Genomic DNA, 22,055 nt, shown 5'->3' with positions numbered 1-22,055 from the left:
GCTCTTCCTTGGCGTTTCGACGCAGAGATGTACACAGTTTCTTAACTTCATCCACCGTAGGATCAAGACTCTGCTTGTACCTGGCCTAGTAACATAAAATGTGAGATAATAATTTTAAGTGTAAAACCAAATCTATTTAAGATGCAGGCACCTAGTTAAGATAGAAGCATGTATATAAATTGGTTACTTTGGAACAAGAAAACACAAATAATTTACTGTAGAGCTGAATAAACAAAATATGTCTGCTACTGGTGTGTAGGACTGCACACGTGCACAGAGTAACAACACAGGTTTGAGTGAAGTTACCGCATCTCCGAACTCCGACCCTTTTCACTTGGAGATTACCAACATTCAAAAAGCCTTAGGAAGGTCAAATATGTTTTCAACATTAGCCAGTCTCAAAAATAACCCTGCACTATTCTCTCAGTCATCAAATTCACACCCTGTACATCTCCAACTGAACAAAATTCCCTCTTAAAGACAGAAAATTGTATAAACCAGATATTCTGTAAACCTCAAATCTCATTCTGAAATGTTCCTTCTCTCCCATCTGGAAAAGGGACACAGCTCTTACTTCAAGCCTTAAAAGGAACGAAAATACCAGAGACTGAAGGGCAGAGGGGAAGTTCAGATAGCTATCCTTCACGGAATAAGAATAAGAATAGCAGCAGCAGCCTCATCCTCTTCCTAAGCCCCAACTAGTTAGTTCCCCTTTTATTAATAAGACAGATATAAAAGAAACCTGGCCAACACCTCTGCAAATGTTAAATGTAGATGGAGTCTTGCCTTTTCTAGATGGACCCACAGCAGACACGGCAAAAAATTTTATGGCAAAAAGTTTGCCTTCAAAAAGAAACATGGTCAACTTCTTGCAGCTATACTACGTACACTGTGGGCATACACATTTTAAGCGACGAGTTTACTTTGAACTTGCAGACCTCTCCATCCCAGCAGCTCATCACCACTACTGGCTCCATCAGGCCATAAACATGACTATGGCTCAAGAGTCCTTGTCTGCTCTTCACATCTAAGAGGCATAGAGAAGACTGTTGACTAAATGTACAGCAGTTTTAAAAGCAGACTAGTTACCTGCAGATACTAGAAAAGACTACAGAAACCTACAGAATTACAGAAAAAGTAATAAATATGCAATCAGCAAGTACTTGACAATTTTATTCAACACTCAGTGATAGATAAAAACAAGAGAAGAAAAAAAGATCAAAGCAATCTAGCATAACACTAACATATTTTAAATTAACTTATTAACTATTAGTGGTTAAGATCAGGCACAAGGTTACACCAGACTGTATTGCACCCTTCTCCCTAAAGAAGGGTTACGAATATAACTATATTTCATAACCTCACCTCAAACAGCTTATACTTTAAGACAACACGGTTCTCAAGATAAAAGCATGCAGAAGTCCCAGGAATTTGATATTTACACAGTTGGGTAAAAAGAGCGAAAACTGATGGAGAGCCCTTGGCAACCGACTTTTGCTTTTGGAAAAATTTTATATTCCATATCATCACAACTTTGGCTGTGGACGCCACATTATCATTCCTAGCTATACAGCTCAACAAGCATGTACATCAGAGCACACTTCTATGTTTGAGAAAAAAAAAAGCAAACTGTTTCAAAAAACCCAATACTTCAAAAATGTCTTTACTCGGCTAAGTTCAAGATGCCTATGTAGTAGCTAGCTTGTCATACTCAAAAGTGCAATTTTTTGAAACAAGGCCAAATAATAACAAAAAGTCTTTCAACTGTCCTTTGAAAGACAAAAGCCTGGTTCTTCCTCTCTTCTCCAGAACTGCAGAGACTGAGAAACCAGAATCACAATGGCTTAAAAAAATTAAAGCCAATGTATTGAAATAAACAATCAAGTTTAAGAGCAGGACAACCATACACATACCTCTACAAAAATCTGCTATTGAAAGCCTGTTTATAGACCAAATCAAAGTCTCAGAAGTTTGGGCTTTTAAGGTTTTCTTCTATGACAGGCAAAGATAACAAAGTCTTAAAATATCATAGTAAAAGAGGATGAAGCACTTTTATATAAAAACTGGTTTGCTTATCTGTGAAGCCTGAAAAACAGATATCATGCTGCTCAATTAATATTCAGCACCTCAAGCCAATAGGCAAGATGGATACAATGAATGGCATCATGATTTACAACAATGAAGAAAAGGAAACAAAAGGAGAAAAAATACGAAGAAAGAACGAGTGATCTGACACACTCATCCTTTTTGGGAACTTCTGCACTAAGTAAAGATAAGAGGCTATATTAATCTTAACACGGATCCCCCCACACCTCTTCCTCTCTCTTTCAGTGTTGTTATGAAGGCGCTGATTTCCAAAAATGTGCACCTTAAATCATGTTCTGCCTGCTGGCATCTTTACAAGACACTATAACCAGAGTGGTCGGTAATTTTTCAGCTCCTTTTTTTCAAAGGAGAACACGCTCATTGGAACACTCCTCACGTCCTTTTAGCATAAATATTAAATACAGCTCACAATTAATGGTGGTGAACTTATACTCTAAATCTGAAGCCTGTATATCTAAAGATCCAAACTGTAAACATATCATTTGCGCACTGAGAAACACAAGGCTGAGAAGAATGAAAAGGAGAAGAGGGAGCCTGTAAATAAGCAGTCTTGGTCCTACCTGTCAGCTCAGGACTTTCAGGCGCGAGTTTGTTACGCAGCATTCGAGCACATACGACAAGAAACAGGTAACACACGAGACCAGTTGGTGTCTTCCCCCTCCCCCCCCAAAAAAGGAATCTTCAAGACTTTTTTCATTGGTATGCAAAAAATACCAGGAGAATAAGTACAGTAATAAAAAGAAATATTCTGGGCTTCTGCACCTGATTGGGGTACGGGGCATTAGTTGTGGGGGAGAGGAAGAGCTTACTGGTTTCTGTGCTGTTCTGTGGGACAGGGAGCTATTTTTAATAACTGTTACAAACAAGTAAGGTCTCTTGCCAGAAAGAGAACTACACAAACTGAAGATCTTTGAGAAGAACATAGAGAAACAGCATAAAAACCTTGCTAACCCATGGGCTGCCACTCCTACCCAGCACCAGAAAGCACATTCCCGCTGACCTGCTCTACGCTGTCCCATCACATTTAACATGGCTGACACCCAGATGAGCTGCAGTCCAGGAGGATTCAGTGGTTCAACAACTTTACTTTTCCTTTCACAGCATGAAGCAGCATTTTTTAAACACAGTTTTAAATCTCATATGAACATTTTGCATTTTAGCATCACTACCCTTTTGATGAATAGTTTCCTTTTGTCACCCTCCCATATTTCCTTCCATCATTCGTCTTCCCTGGCAATGTGCTGCATTCCTTCCCTTCCACTTCCAAACAGATGCTTTCCAGCCGTAGTTAATGCAAAAGGTAATGGAGAGCCTGTCCGAAACCCTCGAAAGGTCTGTTGGCCTTCATCTCAGCAGCTTCTGTTGAAATCACACCGATGCACAACAAGGCTTTATGTTTTGTTTTCCCTTTGTTTTCATGAGCTATTGACCAGTTCCAGACCATTACTGCATCTGAAGACCATGCTAGCCTTCCTTGCCTTCTATTATGTGTTGATGACAGATATTTTCTGGTGTTTGGCAAGGAGCCTTTGGTTGCTGACGCAATCATCAGACCAGAAAACCTAGACGTCGATTCCTCAGCAGATGATGCCCAGCTGTATCCACTGCTCCCAGCTGATGTTGCAATCGTAGCATTAGAGCTGTCAAAAAACCCAACCGGAGTGCCGTGGTGGGCAAGCAGGAAAGAGCTGACGGTGATGTCAGCTGGCTGTCTGGTGTGAATTTGATTTTCTGATCACCTCAGTGTCTCACTGAAGAGCTCCTGTCAAAAGCAATAACTTTGTGGCGGTCTGATCCAGACTATCCTCATTAGTCTTTTCACACAGGCAAAATTGTAAGTTTTGCTCGTTTATGTAATATTGCCACACTTTTATGAAACACTCATTGGTTTATCCAACCCTTTTCCTGCATATTTGTTTAAAAATGCAGTTATAATGTTAATTTTTAAGACATTTCAATTTTCAGTATGCCACAAACTTCCGGATTGACAAAACATTGTATTGACAAATTTGCAGGAAATAGGAGGAGTGTCAATAGAAAGGAGTTCTGGCATCCAAAACAGGAAAAGAAAACAGTTTGGGGCTAAATACCAAGTGCGTTAGCTAGATGTTTTTGTTGTGGACATCAACATTAACCATGCTTAATGCTGAAATTTAAAGTGAGATGGTTTTGTGCTAAAGCAGTTACGCAGTTATTGCTTATTGACACACTCTCAGAATTACTTCCAAATTATTTCCAAATTTCCTATCATGATAAAATCAAAGCAATCCTATTTAAGAGAGAAAATGGGGATTCCCTAAAGATGTGATCTATCAAAACCATATCATTTCCTTATTCAAGGTGAGAGCAACATTCTGGCTATTTCTGCTTTGAAAACTGTTCATAGGATCTACACCAGCTCAGGGTCATTTTCATCAGGAGCAGTGAGCGAGGTCCAGCTGAGCCAGCAGCGCAGGGCTGACACTACCAGTACAACCAGCATGTCTGGGAAAATGGTCAGTGGGCCAAGAAAGCAGAGTTAGAGCTGAAGAGCCGGTCAGCTCCTAAGCCAGCCTCGCTAAAGGGGCTGCACTGGCCACACCAGGGCTCACACAGAAAACACAAAAAGCAGCAGCAATAAAGCACAAGCATTGTCCCATTTGTTTCATAAGGGATTTCGTTCTTCCAAAGGATAAATAAAACACCCACATGTTTACTGATTAGCAGGTGATAGCAGTAACCTCTCCAAGATGAGTCTGTCTGGAGGGGAAAAACCAACTCACTGCGTTCATCAACTTCCATCCCACTGGGAAGTGTCAGGATGTACTGGCTGCATAAAGTAACTCCCACAGTTCTGTGGATTTTGTGCTTAAATTAACGACTCTGCTTTGGAAACTTCACCTAACCACAGGTTTTTTTCTTACACTTTGAATGGGGCCAAAACACAAGTCAAACAATGAGGAAAAGTCAAAGTTACAGGCCCCTTTCCCAGGATATCACCAAGCGATGCTTAAAGGAGCAAAGGCTGCAGAAGCTCAGCGGTTTTGTGACAAAGTGCTTTTGCTGTCATTTGAGAAACCAGAACCCGACTCATTATCTGCCTTCCAAACTCTGGTGTGCTCAACCCTGCCAAGATGCTGAGTTCAGGAAACTCACCTCAGGATTAGGTCCTATAAAAAGGAAGAAATGCAGAGTGCTAAAGGTGACAATTTGAGAATAAGTGATTTAAGTTGCTGATGTTGCTTAACCATTAATGGGCAATGGGGAGAAAAAGAGCTTTGGAAGCCAGGCCAGGTTTCCATCACCACTAGCACTCATCAGCCCAGCAAGGTGATGGATGCATGCTGGAGAGCCATGGCATTTTCAACAGGGAGATGAATTTTTTTCCTCTTAAAAAAAATACAAGGGTAAATCTATTTTCCCAAAGTTACAAAATTCAAGTCTTGATCTTTCATTTTCCTGCAGCCTAAGACCTCAGTCTTGGTACCAGAAAGATGCCACAAGACTTAGACCACAGCGTGCATGTGATTCAATGCCAAAATAGCAACACCTAGCACAGCAGATATGAATTATATGAAAATTCTATCTGTTGGCATTCATAACCTTTGCTATTGACAAGTTGTAATATTGCCCTCTTTTTATTCAGCATAACAAAAGCCTGAAGTCACTCACCTTTCATCCCTAAGATACCTTACTAAACCTGATCAGCATAACTTCCATAAAAATAAATTCATACTTCATTTTTTACAAGTCATATTGGCATACAATCCTCAAATTGCTTTCCCTAGTAACTTCATACTGCTGAGGTGTGATGCTTCTGATGAGTCCAGGCTGAAGAACGAAGCTATTCCAATGACTTCCCCAGCTGCTACAAACAGACATTAACTAGCGTGGACAGCTGTACGGAAGGTAAAGAGGGTAAAACTGTGCTCATCTGAGCAGAGAGAAGGCATTGTCTGCACCAGGTCAGAGGCTCACACTTAAAAGTTAAGAAATTCTCAGACATAACTTGGTTAAGCAGGATTTAAGCCCCTTAGCAGTTCGCAGATTAAGCTCTACAAGACTGTTTGGAGTGGGGTCACAGGGCACCAGTAACAACTAACTTGAGAGAGAAGTGGCTAGGGGGTAAAATTACGCTGGCAAACGGTGTGGAATGGCTTGAAATTCACTGTGTAAGGACTAAGGAAGCTCTGCATGAAATCACAGCTCTGTTTCAGTTCATATCTGCACTCCTCTCGTTCCTGTCTTTCCTCAAAGAGATCAAAATCACCCTTACCATCAGACACACTGTCAGGTAAAAGATTCTCCAAAACAGGAATGGGTCTGGTAAGACAGCTCTGCTGTTCTTGAGAGACTCACTGGCACTGCTGCTCCATTTATCGTCTGCAGATGTGTTCCCAAATTATCAACAGAAGAAATTACTCCAACATTCAATATTTTGTACTGAAGCTGTCTTTTACACCTCCTTACAGAAGACATCATATGCATGATCCTACCCAGAATCTATAATGCAGTATAAAAGCTTTATTTTGCTGAAGATTTTTTTTTTAAAAACAGCTATTAGGTGGCAAAGAATCCCACATGCAAAACAGCGTACACAAAGCAAGAAAAACACAGTTTCAGAGTTACTGCTACAGGTGAAATAAATAAAATAGAATCAATATAGTTGTAGTGTTTGTAAAGTTCACTACAGAACCATCAGTTGACACGTAGGATACATACAATACAACGAACCAAAAGGTGTCCTGTTCTGCATCCTGCCATCTCATTGCTTAGTCCTGTACCATCTCAGAAAGCCAGGCTGGGTTGGATTTCATGAAGTAATCTAGTCCCACCCCAGCTATCCTGATGCCGAACCAATTACATCTGCATCCTTCCTGACAATCGGTCATTTAACCTGTGTTAAAGCCTTCCTACAGCAAATGCCCAAGAGCCTTGCAAGGCAGTGTGTTTCCCTTATTGTTACAAATATTTTTTCCCTAACGTAGCCTAATTCTTCCTTATAATGATTTATAATCTTTTCTGCTTTATTCTTCAAAGCAACTCTACTGTTCAAGGTGAACCTCTGCATAAATGGGACATCACAGGGCATCGTTCAGCTGCTGCACTGTGACTTGGATCAGATTTGAATCCCAGTTTCCAAATGCAGAAAATACATTAAACCCGAGACTTTGCCATGCAGACAGACAGCCTACTTAACATGATTTAATTAAAAGGAATCAAAGCAATCTAATTATTCCAAGAGAGTGTTTTTTGGAACAATGCCCAAATTTGAAAAACAGAAATATAAAAAGCCTTACAAAGAAATAAGTTACTAAAACACAAGAGTAATGAAACCAGCTGTTTCGAGGGCCAAAGATGCTCAGGTTTCACGCTACCTCTCTTGGCTGTGTGTACTAGAGCCTCCTGCCCAGCACACGAACCACTTTGCTACAGCTCAAGGGATCAAGGTCACTGCTCAAAATGGTTGCGGTTGCTCCACGAGCCAGTTTAGCTAGCATGGTCTGTGAAGACGGAGGGAACAGAACATCAGGGGAAAAAAGAGGGAGACAAGACCTAATAGCAGGTTCTAAAATGACAGGAAAATTGTTACAGAACTTCTGTAGGCACATTTTATCAAACTGACTGTTAAATGTTAAAATTTTGAGAACTCTCACTCAAAGGCATGGCAACGGTCCTGTGTGAAGCTGGCCCTGGAAGGAAGCAAATCCACACTGCTTCCTTCTCCTCCGTTCTAGCGAAGCAGCACAGGAACTTCAGAAACAGATTATTTCTACAACAGACAAAAGAATTTACCCAGTTCAAGGTAGGATGCTCCAGGGATTGAGCCACCACTCTTGGTCTCTGCATTCCTGAGTTCCTGACTGCCACCTCTTCGTTACACACGAGAATCTCAGCAAGTCCCCAGGACTGCAACTGTACAAGCCATCCCATAGTTAAACCCAACGGCCACGACCTCCACCAGCAACACCAGCACACTGGAGGGCCATGCTGCGATTCAGAGCAGTGCAAGAGCTCTTACGTCTAAAAGCATGGTAATTACCATTTTCACATTAAGAGAATTCAGACCGGTATCTTATATGCAAAGAACAACAAAAACCCTGCAGTCAGAGATGTTTCTCAGATGTTTGAGGACCTGTTAATGATGAACACTAAAAATCCTAGACTTAGCTTTCCTTTAAGTGAAAAACATGAAATTGAATTACTTCAGATTCCACCTTTTATGGGGCAACCACTAGTTTGATGCAACATGTTCCTCCGAATGTCTGGAACAAACTCTGGCTTAGACATATAAAATAGGCATATATATGTCAAACAGTTTCACAGCCATATAATTGGACAACCACATTGTGCCACACAGCAAAGCAACGTCACTGATGTTTTACTTTTTTTAACCTATTCACCACACTGGAAGCATACAAAACAGTGAAAAAGATCATTGCTAAAATAACGGCACTAGTCTTCCCAAGCGAAACATAATTCATTCAAAGACTGGTGTTAGTTACTCTATTTAGCTTAACACCTAAGTTTTGAGCAACATAACCGTTCAGAAATTTAAAAGGCCCAAGAATGGGGGTGTGTATAGGAGAAAGAATTGTGGGGAAAACACAGGAGAGTACTGGAGAAATTTCAGCCTGTACCACACCTACAGGCATGTCCTTCTGGCTTGATTTTCACCCTTGCACAAGGACTCTGCTAAGCTGCACCTCCACTACAAAGTGGAGAGATGAGGAGTATCTCCTCTTTTTTACTATTTTAGAGCTATTCACCATGAAGACTACCTTAACGTATCGTTATTATTCCAGTTGTTACAATTAACTTCTGATGAAATCAAACCATCTTCATTTGTGTCCCACTGCTTTCTTTTCTATATTTTTGTTAAAGACCAGCTAAGGAGCAGCAATGCACATTTATAGTATTTTCACACCATGCTCAGCACTGAATGAGATACATGCAAGTTAAACTACACAATGAAAACTTTTGTGCTTTCTTAGCCTGTGACACTCACTATGCAGAATACACAGTTGTGTTAGGAAAAACTGAAATAAGACCTTTTTAGTTGCATGACCAGTATATTGAAGTCTGATTCCGAATTATGGTACAGGAAAAAGCAATTCTAATCTTTCAGCACTGCTCTAGGCTTTACTTGCTACGTCAGTAGTACCACAGAGCGGTAACTATCCCATTAGTAATACAGGACAACAAATTGGCTCAACAAAACCCTCAAAAAAAGGCCATGTGAGCCCAACTCTGTAAGAGCACTGGATTTTTACAGCAATGGGATGGGAACATTTTGTTACCATCAGCCTTTCTGAGGGCTTATTAAAAGACTTTAAACAAAAAATCCTTCGTAAGGATGGCATAAATATATAGCAGATAAGCCGAAAGAAAAATTACCCGCAGTGGCACTGACAGAAATAGAGATAATAACTTCTATGTATATCTAAATCACATGTCTGCCTCATGACGGCAGCTGAGGAGGCAGGACCTGGGCAGCCAGGTTACGGTCAGCGCCGGATCCCAACGCCAGGCCCTGCCGCGGCTCCCGGTCGTCTCTCGCACACCTTGGAAAAATGAGCTCTGAGCACAAAATGCACATTTGATTTGGTTTTGCATGGCAAGGAATTCTCTTCCAGACCTCCACTCCCTGAGGCTGCAAAGTCCTGGAAAATCCTGGCTTAAGTGATTTCAAATCAATTTTTTAAATTATTAAGAACAAAACCTTAGGAAAAGGAGAAGACTAAAATAGCTATTACTTATAAAAGAGCAAAATGAAGACAGGGCATTTTAAGTATACACTGCACAGATACGCTTCTGTTTTGTTTTAAAACACTCCTCAAATGCCAATCCTCACTTTAAATAAAGAAGCAGCAGGGGAACTGCACCATTTATACTTGCATGTTAAGAAATTAAAATACAAAAGGAATAGCTTAGATAAATTAGAAGAGAATAGTGTTACCATAATTTTATTTATTTTTGAAGCATTCTATGAAATCATCCTGTAATGACATGCAGGAAAATAAAAAGTAGGGTCCAAAAATTTCAGTAAGCTTCTCAAAAGGTTTCAATCATATTCTAGGGAAATCTTAGTGATTTTTTGTCCTTATAAGGACTTGAACTTCAATTTTATTGTTCTTGCCTGGATGCTCAAATTCACCCTTGTTTCCATTTCTCTAAAGGTCACATTAGATTGCTTCTCTGAATATGCAGAAATTCTTTGCAATCACCTCCAGTCCTTTGTCAGGGAACTTTTTGATGCTGAGCAGAAATACACACAGAACTTGGGGAGTCACCCAAAGATCAGATAAACCACAAGTCATCGCTGACAGAATCGCAGGAGGGTGTGCAAGGGCTGTATGACCCATCACCATTATCTTGCACTGGGTAACATCTTGCATCAAGTAAGAAAACTGTGATGAATACAGACCACAAAAAATATATTTTTATATTTATAAATATTTATAAATGGTAAGTTAATTTCTATGAGAGAATAGTACATTGCACATCAAGCAAACACCGGATTCACAGTTTCCTGAACACCCTTCTGATTTCCTCTGCCTAAGGGGGGGGGTAAAAAAAAAAAAAGTTTAAGCCCAGCCAAGTAGCCTCAGCTAACGATTTGCTCTGGTTTGCTGCAACCCCAGTTTGAGAAACACAGAGCAAGAATTGTACACCCGCTGTGACTGCAAGGCATCACGACGCTTTGGGGTTTTTTGATTGAGGGGTGGGTGGTGTTTCTCTGAGCCTGAGGTTTTTCTTCTCTTTAGGAAGGTTTTCAAATAAAAGTTATTCTATCATAAAACATAAGCAAGATTTAAGACTAACTGCTATTTTGGTTTTTGGTATTAAAAACACTTTAGATGAATCAACATTCATATCAGTATTTCAACTACCAACAAAAAAATCTTTAATTATATCTACAAGGTGGGTTCCAGAGAATTAAAAAATTTACAAGATACACAGGGACTAGCATACGAACCTGGAGGAAACTAATGCACAGCATGAGTAGTTGTTCCAACTGATGAAGAATTACAAGCTTCGGAAAGTATATGCTTAAGGTTTAACTTGTTGGAAGCAGACAGCTCACAGCTACAGAGCTGGCACGGCCATCAACCACCGCAAGCAGTTACAAGCAAGGAGATCACCAGACTTTCCACATCCCTATCGCCGCTCCAGGAGTTATGGAACAAAAAGTGTAAACTAAATTAACTCAACTATTAAATTACTGAACTTTAACTGTAAAGGGTAACCTCAGTTTAAAACTGCCTAGGTATCAGGAAACGTGAAAGCAGTAAGTATGACGTCATTTTTTTAAATTAATTCAGAGGAAATCCAGAGCAGTCTGACATCTGTGTTGAGCACATTGGTAGGAATAATAATAAACAGAAACATGAATTAACACCTCAGGGAAGAGTCCATTTAGCATCTATAATGAGAAGTATACTTTTTTTAAATCAAACTCTTATCTTCTAGAGTTTTTTAAAGAAATCAAAGACCATGGAGATGACAGAAAGTATCTTTTTGATATAAACCCATTTTGATTCCCAGAAGACATTTAGCAAGACTTTAACAAGAGATTTGGAGGAAAGTCTGTATATAAAGACCTGCTTATAAAACAGGTGAGTGGGGGGAGAATGATTAATTTTGTCCATAGAGGGAAGTCGCTGTGAAGTTCCAAGGGAGTCAGTTTTGTAGCCCAAATCATCCGACACATTAATAAATACTACTGAAAAGGGAGTGAGCAGAAATATGACAGTCTGTTGATGACCAAGGCTTATTCAGGACTACTGCAGGCAGACCCTGCAATAGGGAGTGTTTCAGCAGCAGTACAGAAGAAGATAGCCAATACAGACACATTTAAAAATTGTGCAAGAAGAAACACCAGTCTGATTTTACAGAGAGAACAATTAGCTTTGAACTACACACTAGCACTCAGAAGCAAGATCTTGGGAGTGTAGGGAGCTCTTCTGTATAAACATCAGCCACTAGCAGTCATAAAAGCAAGTGCAGAGTTAAGAATCATGAGGAAAGCAAGAAAGAAGTCCCAAAACCACTATGCTGTTGCAGAGATCCAGCAAACGCCTATACCTTGAAGATGGTCTGGTTGGTTTTTTAGGTGTGCTATGGTTTGCATGTGAGGAATGATTAAATGGCTTAGGATTCATCTGCCAGGAGAAACGATAGAGAAGCTGCATATAACAGTGGCCTGTAAAATGAGAACCAATTAAGGTTTATTCATTTTCTCTTGGCTAGCTATTATCTCTTCCAACACTAGGACTAGGTAAACTAAAATGAAAATATCCATTGACATGTTTAGACAAAAAGAACAGAGACATACAGCTTAACTAAACGTCGTGGAGACAAGCATGTCCTTGCCACAGGACACCACTGATCAATCCCTTCTTTGAACCATTTTAAACTTTTCAGCATTGATAAACTCCTGGAATAACAATATATGCAGGACAGTAAAACACCAAGACTCCACCTCCAGCTCCAAAAGCCATCAGGCGTGTAAGATGGTTCTTCGTGTGAAATGTTTTTAGGCATCTGCAGTTGGCCAAGGTACCGGCCAGTGTCCCGGGTTAGAACCAACCCAGCTCCACCGCTCCTCTTCTCCAGTACAGCCCAGCTGGTCTAGTCCAGTTACCTACCCAGAGAGCTTTTAATTGCTACTTCATTATTCATCTTTGCTCACTCACTGCAGCCTTGGAAGGGACAGTGCTAGAACTAATCTAAGGGATAAACCTCTCCTTGGAGACCAAGCTTCTGCTAAGACCTCTGAGGGTCTGCATCTAAATTATCTCTAAGCCATTTCTTCCACAAATTCCTCCAAAACACATTAACGGTTCACGCTCCTAGTAACTTTCACTACCAGTTGCTTCATACCCACTAATTTGTTTTCAATTAACTTCATTACTATGGACTTTTCACGATGTTGTTACATCCACGCTTTTTTTCCTTTTTCTCTATATGGCACTAAGTTGGCTTACTTTCAAGTCTTCTGATGTTGACACCGTTTTAGTGAAAAACTACATACCTCATTCCTAACAAAAATACTTTGTTCTTTGGTTCATTCAAAACCATTATTAATATCTCAATCCTGTGATGCACTGTGATTTAATTTTAATACTTACTAAAACACATCTTTTTTCTTGCATCAAAGAAAGATTTAGGATCTTGAATTTACACTGGCTTTGGAAACACTTCAAAGAATAGACAAACTTAGAACTGCACAAGAACACTTTTATTTTTGTTCATTTATTGTGAAATTGTGTAGAACTGCACAAGAACACTTTTATTTTTGCACAATTTCACAATAAATGAACAATCTACACAGAAAATAATTCTTTCATGAGCAGTAGAATCAAGTCAAATTTTCCCCAAATTTGCTGCTCATTTTTGGATTTTCTATCACCTAATCAGACGCAATCTCCTTCTGAAGGTTTGGGTGTTAATGGCATTTTCTCTTCCCTCCCCATACGTAGCTGTTAACGTCTGGTAAGAGTTGGGCTCAGACTGCAGCCTGTTCCTTAGCTGGCCAGGAGAGTAACAATACAGAGTCTGTCCCCTACCTCCACCCAGCTATTTTTCACAAACCATTTAGAACAAACTGAAATTCTGCATTCTCAACCCTTTTAAAAAATGGCATGTGACGTGTTAAGGTTGCTGGGATGTACGGTGTGTGCAAGATGCAACCACACACTGCATGGTTTTAAAAGTCGGGCTTCCTTATGAAATCAGTCAAAAATATGTTCAATTTTTGGAATTCATGTAGCAACATGTTCTGCACTACCCCATTACAAGTGCTTGTTTAAAACAACACTTACTACATCAGTAAAAAGTATGTCTTGTAATAAATCTGACTCCTTTTCTCTAAAGGATATCTGACATTCTATCCAAAAGCAAAGTACTCTAACTTGCACAGCTGTTTTCCACATCCACCCCAAACAAAGAAAACAGCAGCAAAATCTTAGTGAGACAGAAACCCTTCACAGGCAGCACATGACCTTGTAGTCACTCCTAGTTTGCTGTCGAGCCTGGAAAGGATAGTGGTATGACAAGTTTGTCCTAAAGTACCTGGCAAACTCCATCTAGCCCAGAACTTGGCAGGAAGCCTGCAGTCTCACCGAGGGTTTTCTGAACTTCACAACATTTGCACTGACACAACTTTGCTGTTCATTTCCTTATGCCTGCAAACATGAGTGCCCGAGCAGGATTTTGCTGCAGCAGGTCATCAGACTGGAAAACACGGACAGCAGAGAAGTGAACAGCTGCGAGAGCACATTATGTGATAACTTCAGAGATCAGTTCAACAATGTAAGAAGTGATTTCAATTTATACCTACTATCAATCAATCACAAACTCAATTGCCTGTAAGCCCAAGCTGATATGACCACAATAACTCTTGAGTTAGACACACGCATACAAATACAAATAACTCCAAACCATATCCACAGACTCCAGACCTTTCTTTTTTTTTAAAAAAAAAAAAAAAAAAGAAGAAAAGCCTTTTAGGTTTTTTAATTTTAGGTTGTGGGCACATGAAATTACCCTGATGTAAATTCGTGAGTGTTAATCAAAGATAACAAAAAACTGCATATTTAAGTACAAGGGAGTATGCTGGAAATCCCAAATCAATGTTACAAGCAATAGCTTAACCTGGTTAATGCAGGCCATGAAAAAAATGTTTCTGATAAAATTATTAGTTATTGCTAACTTGAAAAATATTAATTACAGTGAAGATGTACTATAACTTACAGATACTTAAGTTCAAATGCTAAACAAAGCCACAAGGAAGACTCTTGTAAATCTTGTGCAAGTCCTCAGTAGATATTTAGGTGCATTTTAAAAATCCATCTCAATCTCATACATGCTAATATATTCACAAGCAGCCCAAGACTTAAACAGCTTAATTTGCTAGATGTCTAGGACAAAATGCATTACTAGAGCTAAGCTATAAGGGTGGAACATTTATTCGCTTGACTGTAGTCAGCAGTGTAGTGACTTTACCTTTCCTCTGCAGAGTCTTTGACCTTGCTTTTAAGTCCAATGTGAAATGAATTCTAAAGTACCTAATCCTCATTGTGTGGATTCAGTATTCAATAATACTTCCAAAAAAAAATACCTTTGAGCAGTCTGTTCATCAGAACTGATGTTGACAGGGAAGACAAAAATCAAGACTACTAACCTTGAATATCTGCTACAATAGATTCAGGAGACAGGTGTGTTTCTCAGCAATTACAAGCTGCTACACACTCCAAGTTTGCTCCAAGATTTATAGAAATTCTACCCACCAGCCTACCCTGTATGGTAAGAATCCCTCCCTATACGTTCAAATAAAATAAATGTTCCGAGATGGTTGTGTAAATAATTGTTTATTTTTAAACAAAGGGAATTGTAAAAGAACTTAAATCTGCTTCTTATATGCCAGATCTCTATCCTCAGTCTGATGACAATTTGATGGCTTTGATGGGTCACATCACAAAATGCTCTAACAGGATTTTAAGTACACTCCAGGACACTTCTTTAAAACCTACTTAGTCAAATAACGTAACTCCTAAGCGACAGTGTCATTTTAGTACTATTCCTTCCTTATAATCTCTATTTTAAGAGCTCTTTAAAGTTTTAGGCTCTGCATCTTCTTGTTTCTTAAACAAAAACTTAGATATTACTTGGAGCCCAGTTTAGGCTGCAGGACCACAATCTACTGCGTAAGTGAATCCTCAGACTGGTTGTCTTTATATTCTGGTCAAAGTGCATCATACTCAGGAGGAGGAACTACTATGCTGTATTCATGCTAGGACAAGAAGTTGATCTTCGCAATACTAAATAACTATTTAGTAATTTCAGGTTTTCCTCTGATTGCAAAGTAATTGTTTAATGAAGCAATATTCAGATTAACAAACAGCTTAATGAGTCAGCAGAAGGAAAAACAATCATTCAGAGGTTTATGCTTAAGATCCATATGAAAGGAGTTAAAACCAAAGTATTTCAGGCTTTTCTCATTCTGCTGTAGACATGAGGAGGAATATAAATAAAAATGTAAATAGTTTTCTTTGTTAATGCTTTCAGTTTTGCACAGAATTCTGATGTCTATTCAGAAGGAAGCTTCAGTTGTCTAATGCAGTCTTATCTGCATGTCCAAGTTTGCAGTGGCTGAATCCTTGCCCAGCGGATACCTACTGGTATTTACCAGATAAAGCGCACCAGGGTCGATGCAAGTGGATCTGCAGAAGGCTCCTCCCTGTCTCTAACCGCCAGTGATTTGCTACTCTCCATGGAACACAAAGACAAGGTATTTTTAAATAGGTCACACAGAGGCTGGGTGGTAATTACAGAAAAACGTTAATCAGATTTGAGCAGGCAGAGCTGCTTATGTCTTTCAAGAAGCCTTTCTAATATCTGGTCTTTCTTCACATCTTAGGACAAACTGACATTAAGAGTATAATAGTCATATGCAAACACCCTAGAATACACAAATCTTGCTTGTCTGCCAATTCGGCCTCATTTTGACGACAAAATACAAAACAAAGCAGAGAGGAAGTATAAAAAGTGAATGGATCTTATTGTCAGAAGACTATGGAAAGCAAAGCAAGAGCATGCATGGTCACTGAACAACTGCACTCAAACACAGGACTTCAAAATTAATAGGAGTTGAGATGCTGGGTGATAAAGCAAAGGAAAAGCATTTCAGAGGCAGTCTCAGGAAGTTCCACCTTGGCACAGGGGGCCTATTGCTTCTGCAAATGATGATGCCTGTAAGGGAGGGGAAGGCGGTAGGTAAAACAAGAATCTGGTTCTCAGTAGCCTTATGCCTTTAGCAGCTTCCTTGCCAAGCAGGCCTGGCTGAACGGGCAAATGGGAGATTTTACCAGGTCGCTCTTCACATTTTCAAGGGGAGCTGTTTAAAACGTGCAGAAGTAGTGGTGGGGAGTTCTGGAGCCTCTGTCCTGCAGCGATGCAGGTCTGCTTCCCAGAGAGAGCACAACTGAGGCAGGCATTGTCATCCAGCAGCTGCTTCAGCAGTTCAGTGATTTTGAAGACTGCCACTTTTCAGAGATATATGCTAACCTAAACAGTCACATTATTGCACCACTTTTCTAATAAAATGCTTACAAGTTAAATGTCCTTTTCATTGTGGTTCAAACTTAGCTCTCTAGACTTCGGCAATAGCTTCCCCTTTGCCCCATCTCCTTCATTCAAGGTCACTCCTGCCTGCAGTGTTCAAGGCTTTCAGCAAGATGGCAAGACCCAGAGGATTTTCCCACTAAACTGATTTTGCAAGTCTGTTGACTTAGTTCCAGAATGCCAGACCACTGCTGATCTGCAATGCATGAGCAGTTCAGTTCACAAAACAGCTTAATGCCACTTCCTTGTCTTTACAGCTTCTGAACACACTTCTTCACATCAGTTCATGCCTGTAACTATTTTTTCCTTTTTGTGCCTTATTTTTCTGCAAGAATCTCCAAGAAATCAGTGTTAAGTACATTACTGCTGCAATTTCATAGTTTCCACTTTATTTTTAGTAGTGTGGTAAAGATTTATCAGATATTTTTTTTCTCACTATAAAAAGAATTAAAACATGCATTCTAGCTAGACTGGGTCTCAGAATTGCAGTAGGGAGCTTTCCACTTGTACAGCTTACTCCCAAATCCTTTAGTTATCATTGCTATAGGAGATTTTTTTATGTACAGGTGGTACAGCTACTCCCATGTGAAGGCAGTCACATCAGCAGTGCCTACAGATACACTGCTACAATTCAGGCTACAAAACTCCAGGGAACCTATGCAGTGGTTTAAGATGCTAAAATCTCTACAGTCATTCATCGTGACTTCCTCCCGATGCTTAGGGCCCCAACAGCAGAAGAAAATAGGTGGCCCAGTTCAGATTTTTCAGCACAAAAGAGAGTAGCTTCAATGCAACGCATCTTTGTTGGTGGTTTAAACTGCGACCCTGGTCTTCTGTTCTCCCCTGCCAAGCTACGCTGTGGATGAGTGGAGGTTGGGTTGCAGACCACTCTGAGAACTATCAAAAGCAAAACTACAAGTCAGATACTGCTTAATTTGCCCTAATTTTCTACGTATTCAAAAGACAAAAAAGTGGCTTTTGCCATTTACCATACTTACAATTTGTGGTCTTCTGGCTAAACAACCCGTTCCTCTAGAGGGATGCTTTGCGAAAACAGCACGTGGCTAACAGTCCAACTCAGAACGGTACCACAACAGTTTTTCAGACAGAATGCAAACATGAATAACTGGTTTTGGCAATTATACTTGTTGACCCCTGTTCTATGATAGACTTTTTTTTTCCTGGAAAATAAATGCTGGTTTATGCTGAAGACAGCTGATCTTTAACAAGACAGCAAAGGATTGATACAGCAAAATTTTGCAGAGCCTGAAAGAACTGCCAAATTCAAGAGGCTGTTGGGAAATAAAAACCAACAAACAGAGTCCTCTTAGGAAAACCTGGTTTTGTTAAACAAGGTCACAATGTCTTTTTTTTTTTTTTCTCTTCGTCTTCTTCTTCATTTTTTGTTACATGTTCCTACATCTGCAGAGTAGGGAGACCAAGTACAAGTTTTCCGTTTTACATTTTCCCCTTTGGAATTCTACAGTATTTCTTTTGCAGGAGCAATTAGTATTTGCTGTTGTTTTAAAAGAAAAACCCTACAGAAATAAAGGAAAAGTATGACTCACAGAGAGGCCAATAATTAGGTCATGTGTTCAATTAGTTTTCATGCTTAACTAGTTACTTTTTAGGAAATGCTCAACCTTTGATGTGCAGCAGGCAACTTACCAATTAATTAGGCAGAAGGAAGCAATGCAACGAATGAAACCTCAGAAACCGTATCAAAGCCCAGAGATATCTAATGAGGGAAACAACAGCATCAACAACAGAAAACGCACAAAAAAAGGTAGAAGCTTTAAATCATCTGTTTCAAGTACCTTGGCTATACTTCCTTTGAAATTAAGAGAAAACTGGTGGGAAGCAGACTAGAAAAGAGAAAGAAGCAGCCTTGTTTGATCAGAAAAGCATCACTGTTTCCTTGAAGGCTTGCCACAAAGAATATAATCTATCTGTATCGTACGGGATGTCTCCTCAGAGATCATCACTTACTGGTGGATGCAAGCTGCAAGAGGCATCACACAACATATGATATCGGATTAGAAAAAGATAGGAAAATCTGTATTTAAAAACCTGCATAGTTAAGCACAATGGGACATACACACTGCTGGGAGTCTCAACATGGCACCAACAACTTGAGGGAAAAGCTAATATATAGCCATAGTTCAACTAACTAACTAACATTTCTATTAATGCCACACATAAAAGGAACAGGCGTGCCTATTTGGGATTAGAACCGAGTTTCTCAGCTCCCTTAGGTCCACTTCAATAAAAGATTGTTGCAGCCGCTCCGCCTTGATTATGTCACCTCTTTGAGCTGAGTGAAGAAAATGGGTACAACCACATAAGTTAAATGGGCTGCAAAAACCTAAAACATGCCTAGATCTGCCAGACTAACGAGTTCAGATATGTTACTGCCTGTCTCTTAATAAGTGACACCAATGTAAGTAATGGAGCATCAAGAAGAGAACTGTATAAGGAACAGAAGCAAAATTGCTGTGTGATAGTGTCCACATCGTCATTAGCACACCATCCTCAGTGATGAGGGATGCTACAGATGCGGGCATTCTCAAATACCAACATTTGCTTTCAAGTTACCCTTCCCAAAGGCTTTCTAAAAGTTTATTTAAACTTGCCTTTTAGATTTCTCCAGTCCTTCCCCTATCTGGTATTTTCATCCCCCTTCATAGCTCACAGTTGTTCACTCCAGGGATGTCCATTCAGGCAGTGCTACAATGAAATACTCACAACTAATTCCATAATCAATCAAAATAGTGAAGATGACTGTCCTAGCAAAAAAGGAGGAAGTGGAGAGAAGAAAAAGGGAGACAACAACGTAGCACTTGAATTAGAAAAATCAATACTGTAATTGACTTTGTTTTATTTAGGCAAGTGAATGTAAGGGGAAAAAATCCTTTGGGATGTAATGTTTTAAAGCTCTTTGGCTTTGCTGGTGTCGGTTATTGCACGGGGAAGTACAGAAGCCCTAGAGCTACTGGCCTGAAAGGACAGGAGGGGGAGTGGGGAAACAGACATCGCACAGATGACAAATTACAGACCTTGCTGTGGTTAAATCTTACAGAGAGGTACAAACCTCTCACACTCCATTAAGTTACTTACCAGAGGATGTAAAAAAATCCCAAATTCCATAGAAGAATTGACCTTCAACTTGAAGTAAAGGTCTCTACACAAAAGCAAGATCCCACCAGAACAGTTTTGTAGGGTCTCACAACAGCTCAGAGTGCTTCGCACCTCTGCACCTTTGCTGGCTCATTTCCAAGACTCTGGAAGACCGAGGCCCAGTGCCCGCTCCCTTCAGCGGCAAGATGGCTTGTTTAAACAAATGGACACTTGAACATTGTGCCACTGCAACTGGCTTCAACAGACAACAAATATTCAAATTGCTACGAGGGTCTCCAGAGCTCTTTCCCCCCTCCCCTGAAACCTCCGTACACAAGATAAGATATCAGACCAAAGTCCACCGTAAATATAACAGAGAAAACAACTTTCCTTTTCTTCTAACGCATCTGTGGTCCTCAACTCCTGCGTACCGTAACCGGAGCTTTATTTTCTGTAACAGTCCAGCTTAAAAGGATAACAGCTCCACTCCAGTCCTTGGCTTTGCTTGGCAGGAAGGCTGTCAAGGTTCTTTGATGGATCTCGTGAATGTGCCAATTCCATATTACTGCAGCTTGAAGAACGTACTGTTTGTAATTAGCCCCTAGATATCCTCTCCTCCAGCTCTACTACTGCTCCTCTTCTTTGTACCTTACAAACCTTACTTCTTTCACTAACCTCACACGCAAACCAAATTTACCGACAACCCTATACTCTGGTCTGTTCCAAACCCATTTCTCTCAGTATATTCTCTTCCACCTGGTGACCGTACTTTCAAAACTCCTCTATAGCCACTTGTTTCTTATTTCTATATTGTACCATGCTGTAGCATCCACCAGCACATTTAGAGTCAGGTTCCTGTTATACTAAGACCCTATCACATTGACTGCTATTGTTTTACTGTCTCTTTGTACTCTCCCATTTGTTTGCATCAGTCTTATTTCAGGCTGCAAGCTGTAGAGCAGTGGTTTCTATTTCATCCGTACAGCACCTGGCTCAACTGAACCCTCCTTCATGACCAGGGCTCCTGTGTGCTGCAAGGTTTTTTTAAAAAAAAAAAAAAAAAAAGGCGGGGGGGGCAGAACCTTACCAAAGCACACCCAAGAGAGTTACAAACATCTGGTTTTCAGTGGTCTCACAGCTAGCTGTGCAAAGACCACCACATGGCACAAACTCTCAGGAAAAGGAAGATTTTAAAAAACTCAAAACAGTAATATTCACTCAGACAAGGTCCTGCTCCTCCAGTGTTAAGAATGCAATTCAGGAGCAACGGAGGAATGTAAGTGTCTCCAAGACAGCCTTCTTAACCTCACCTTTACTCAAGAAGAGTTATGAACAGCAGTTTTTGACCTTCCAGTGGCAGGACTGGGGAAGTTTCTGTCAGAGAGTAAAGAATACTATTGCAAAAAGCACCTGGTGTAGGAGTGCCATTGGGATTCATTTGGACAGAAGAGATCACAACAGAAGTGCCAAAATTATTGAGCAAGATGAGAGAAAGGAAGAAAGTCCTGTGAATTTTCTGGTCAGTTTAGAGTTAAAGAAAGAAACTGGTCAAAAGCCACAGCCAACAAAAAGAAAAAAATTCTATCATTCCATGCAAATTTAATAAGCATATGCTCCAGACTGCTTCATACCAGATCCTGAATTATGTAAACTGTGCATCATTCAACCTACAGTTCTGCCTTTGGCTACACAGCCCCATTCTCAAAGGCATATACACAGGAATG

The 22,055-nt window shown here is 40.0% G+C and overlaps 1 protein-coding gene across 1 annotated transcript in view; it reads right to left on the bottom strand.

Annotated features, from left to right (window-relative positions):
• The window catches only part of RPTOR (regulatory associated protein of MTOR, complex 1), a 156,526-nt gene that overhangs the window by 112,417 nt on the left and 22,054 nt on the right, over positions 1-22,055 (bottom strand). The window contains 2 exon segments of the mRNA XM_009708907.1: positions 1-3; positions 5-85. The exon segment at positions 1-3 is cut by the window's left edge and continues 96 nt beyond it. Coding sequence (XP_009707209.1) covers positions 1-3; positions 5-85 — 84 coding nt within the window.

Source organism: Cariama cristata, unplaced genomic scaffold (genome assembly GCF_000690535.1).
Source record: "Cariama cristata isolate BGI_N322 unplaced genomic scaffold, ASM69053v1 scaffold6301, whole genome shotgun sequence".
NCBI lineage: Eukaryota > Metazoa > Chordata > Aves > Cariamiformes > Cariamidae > Cariama > Cariama cristata.
This window is presented reverse-complemented; position numbering and strand designations above follow the sequence as displayed.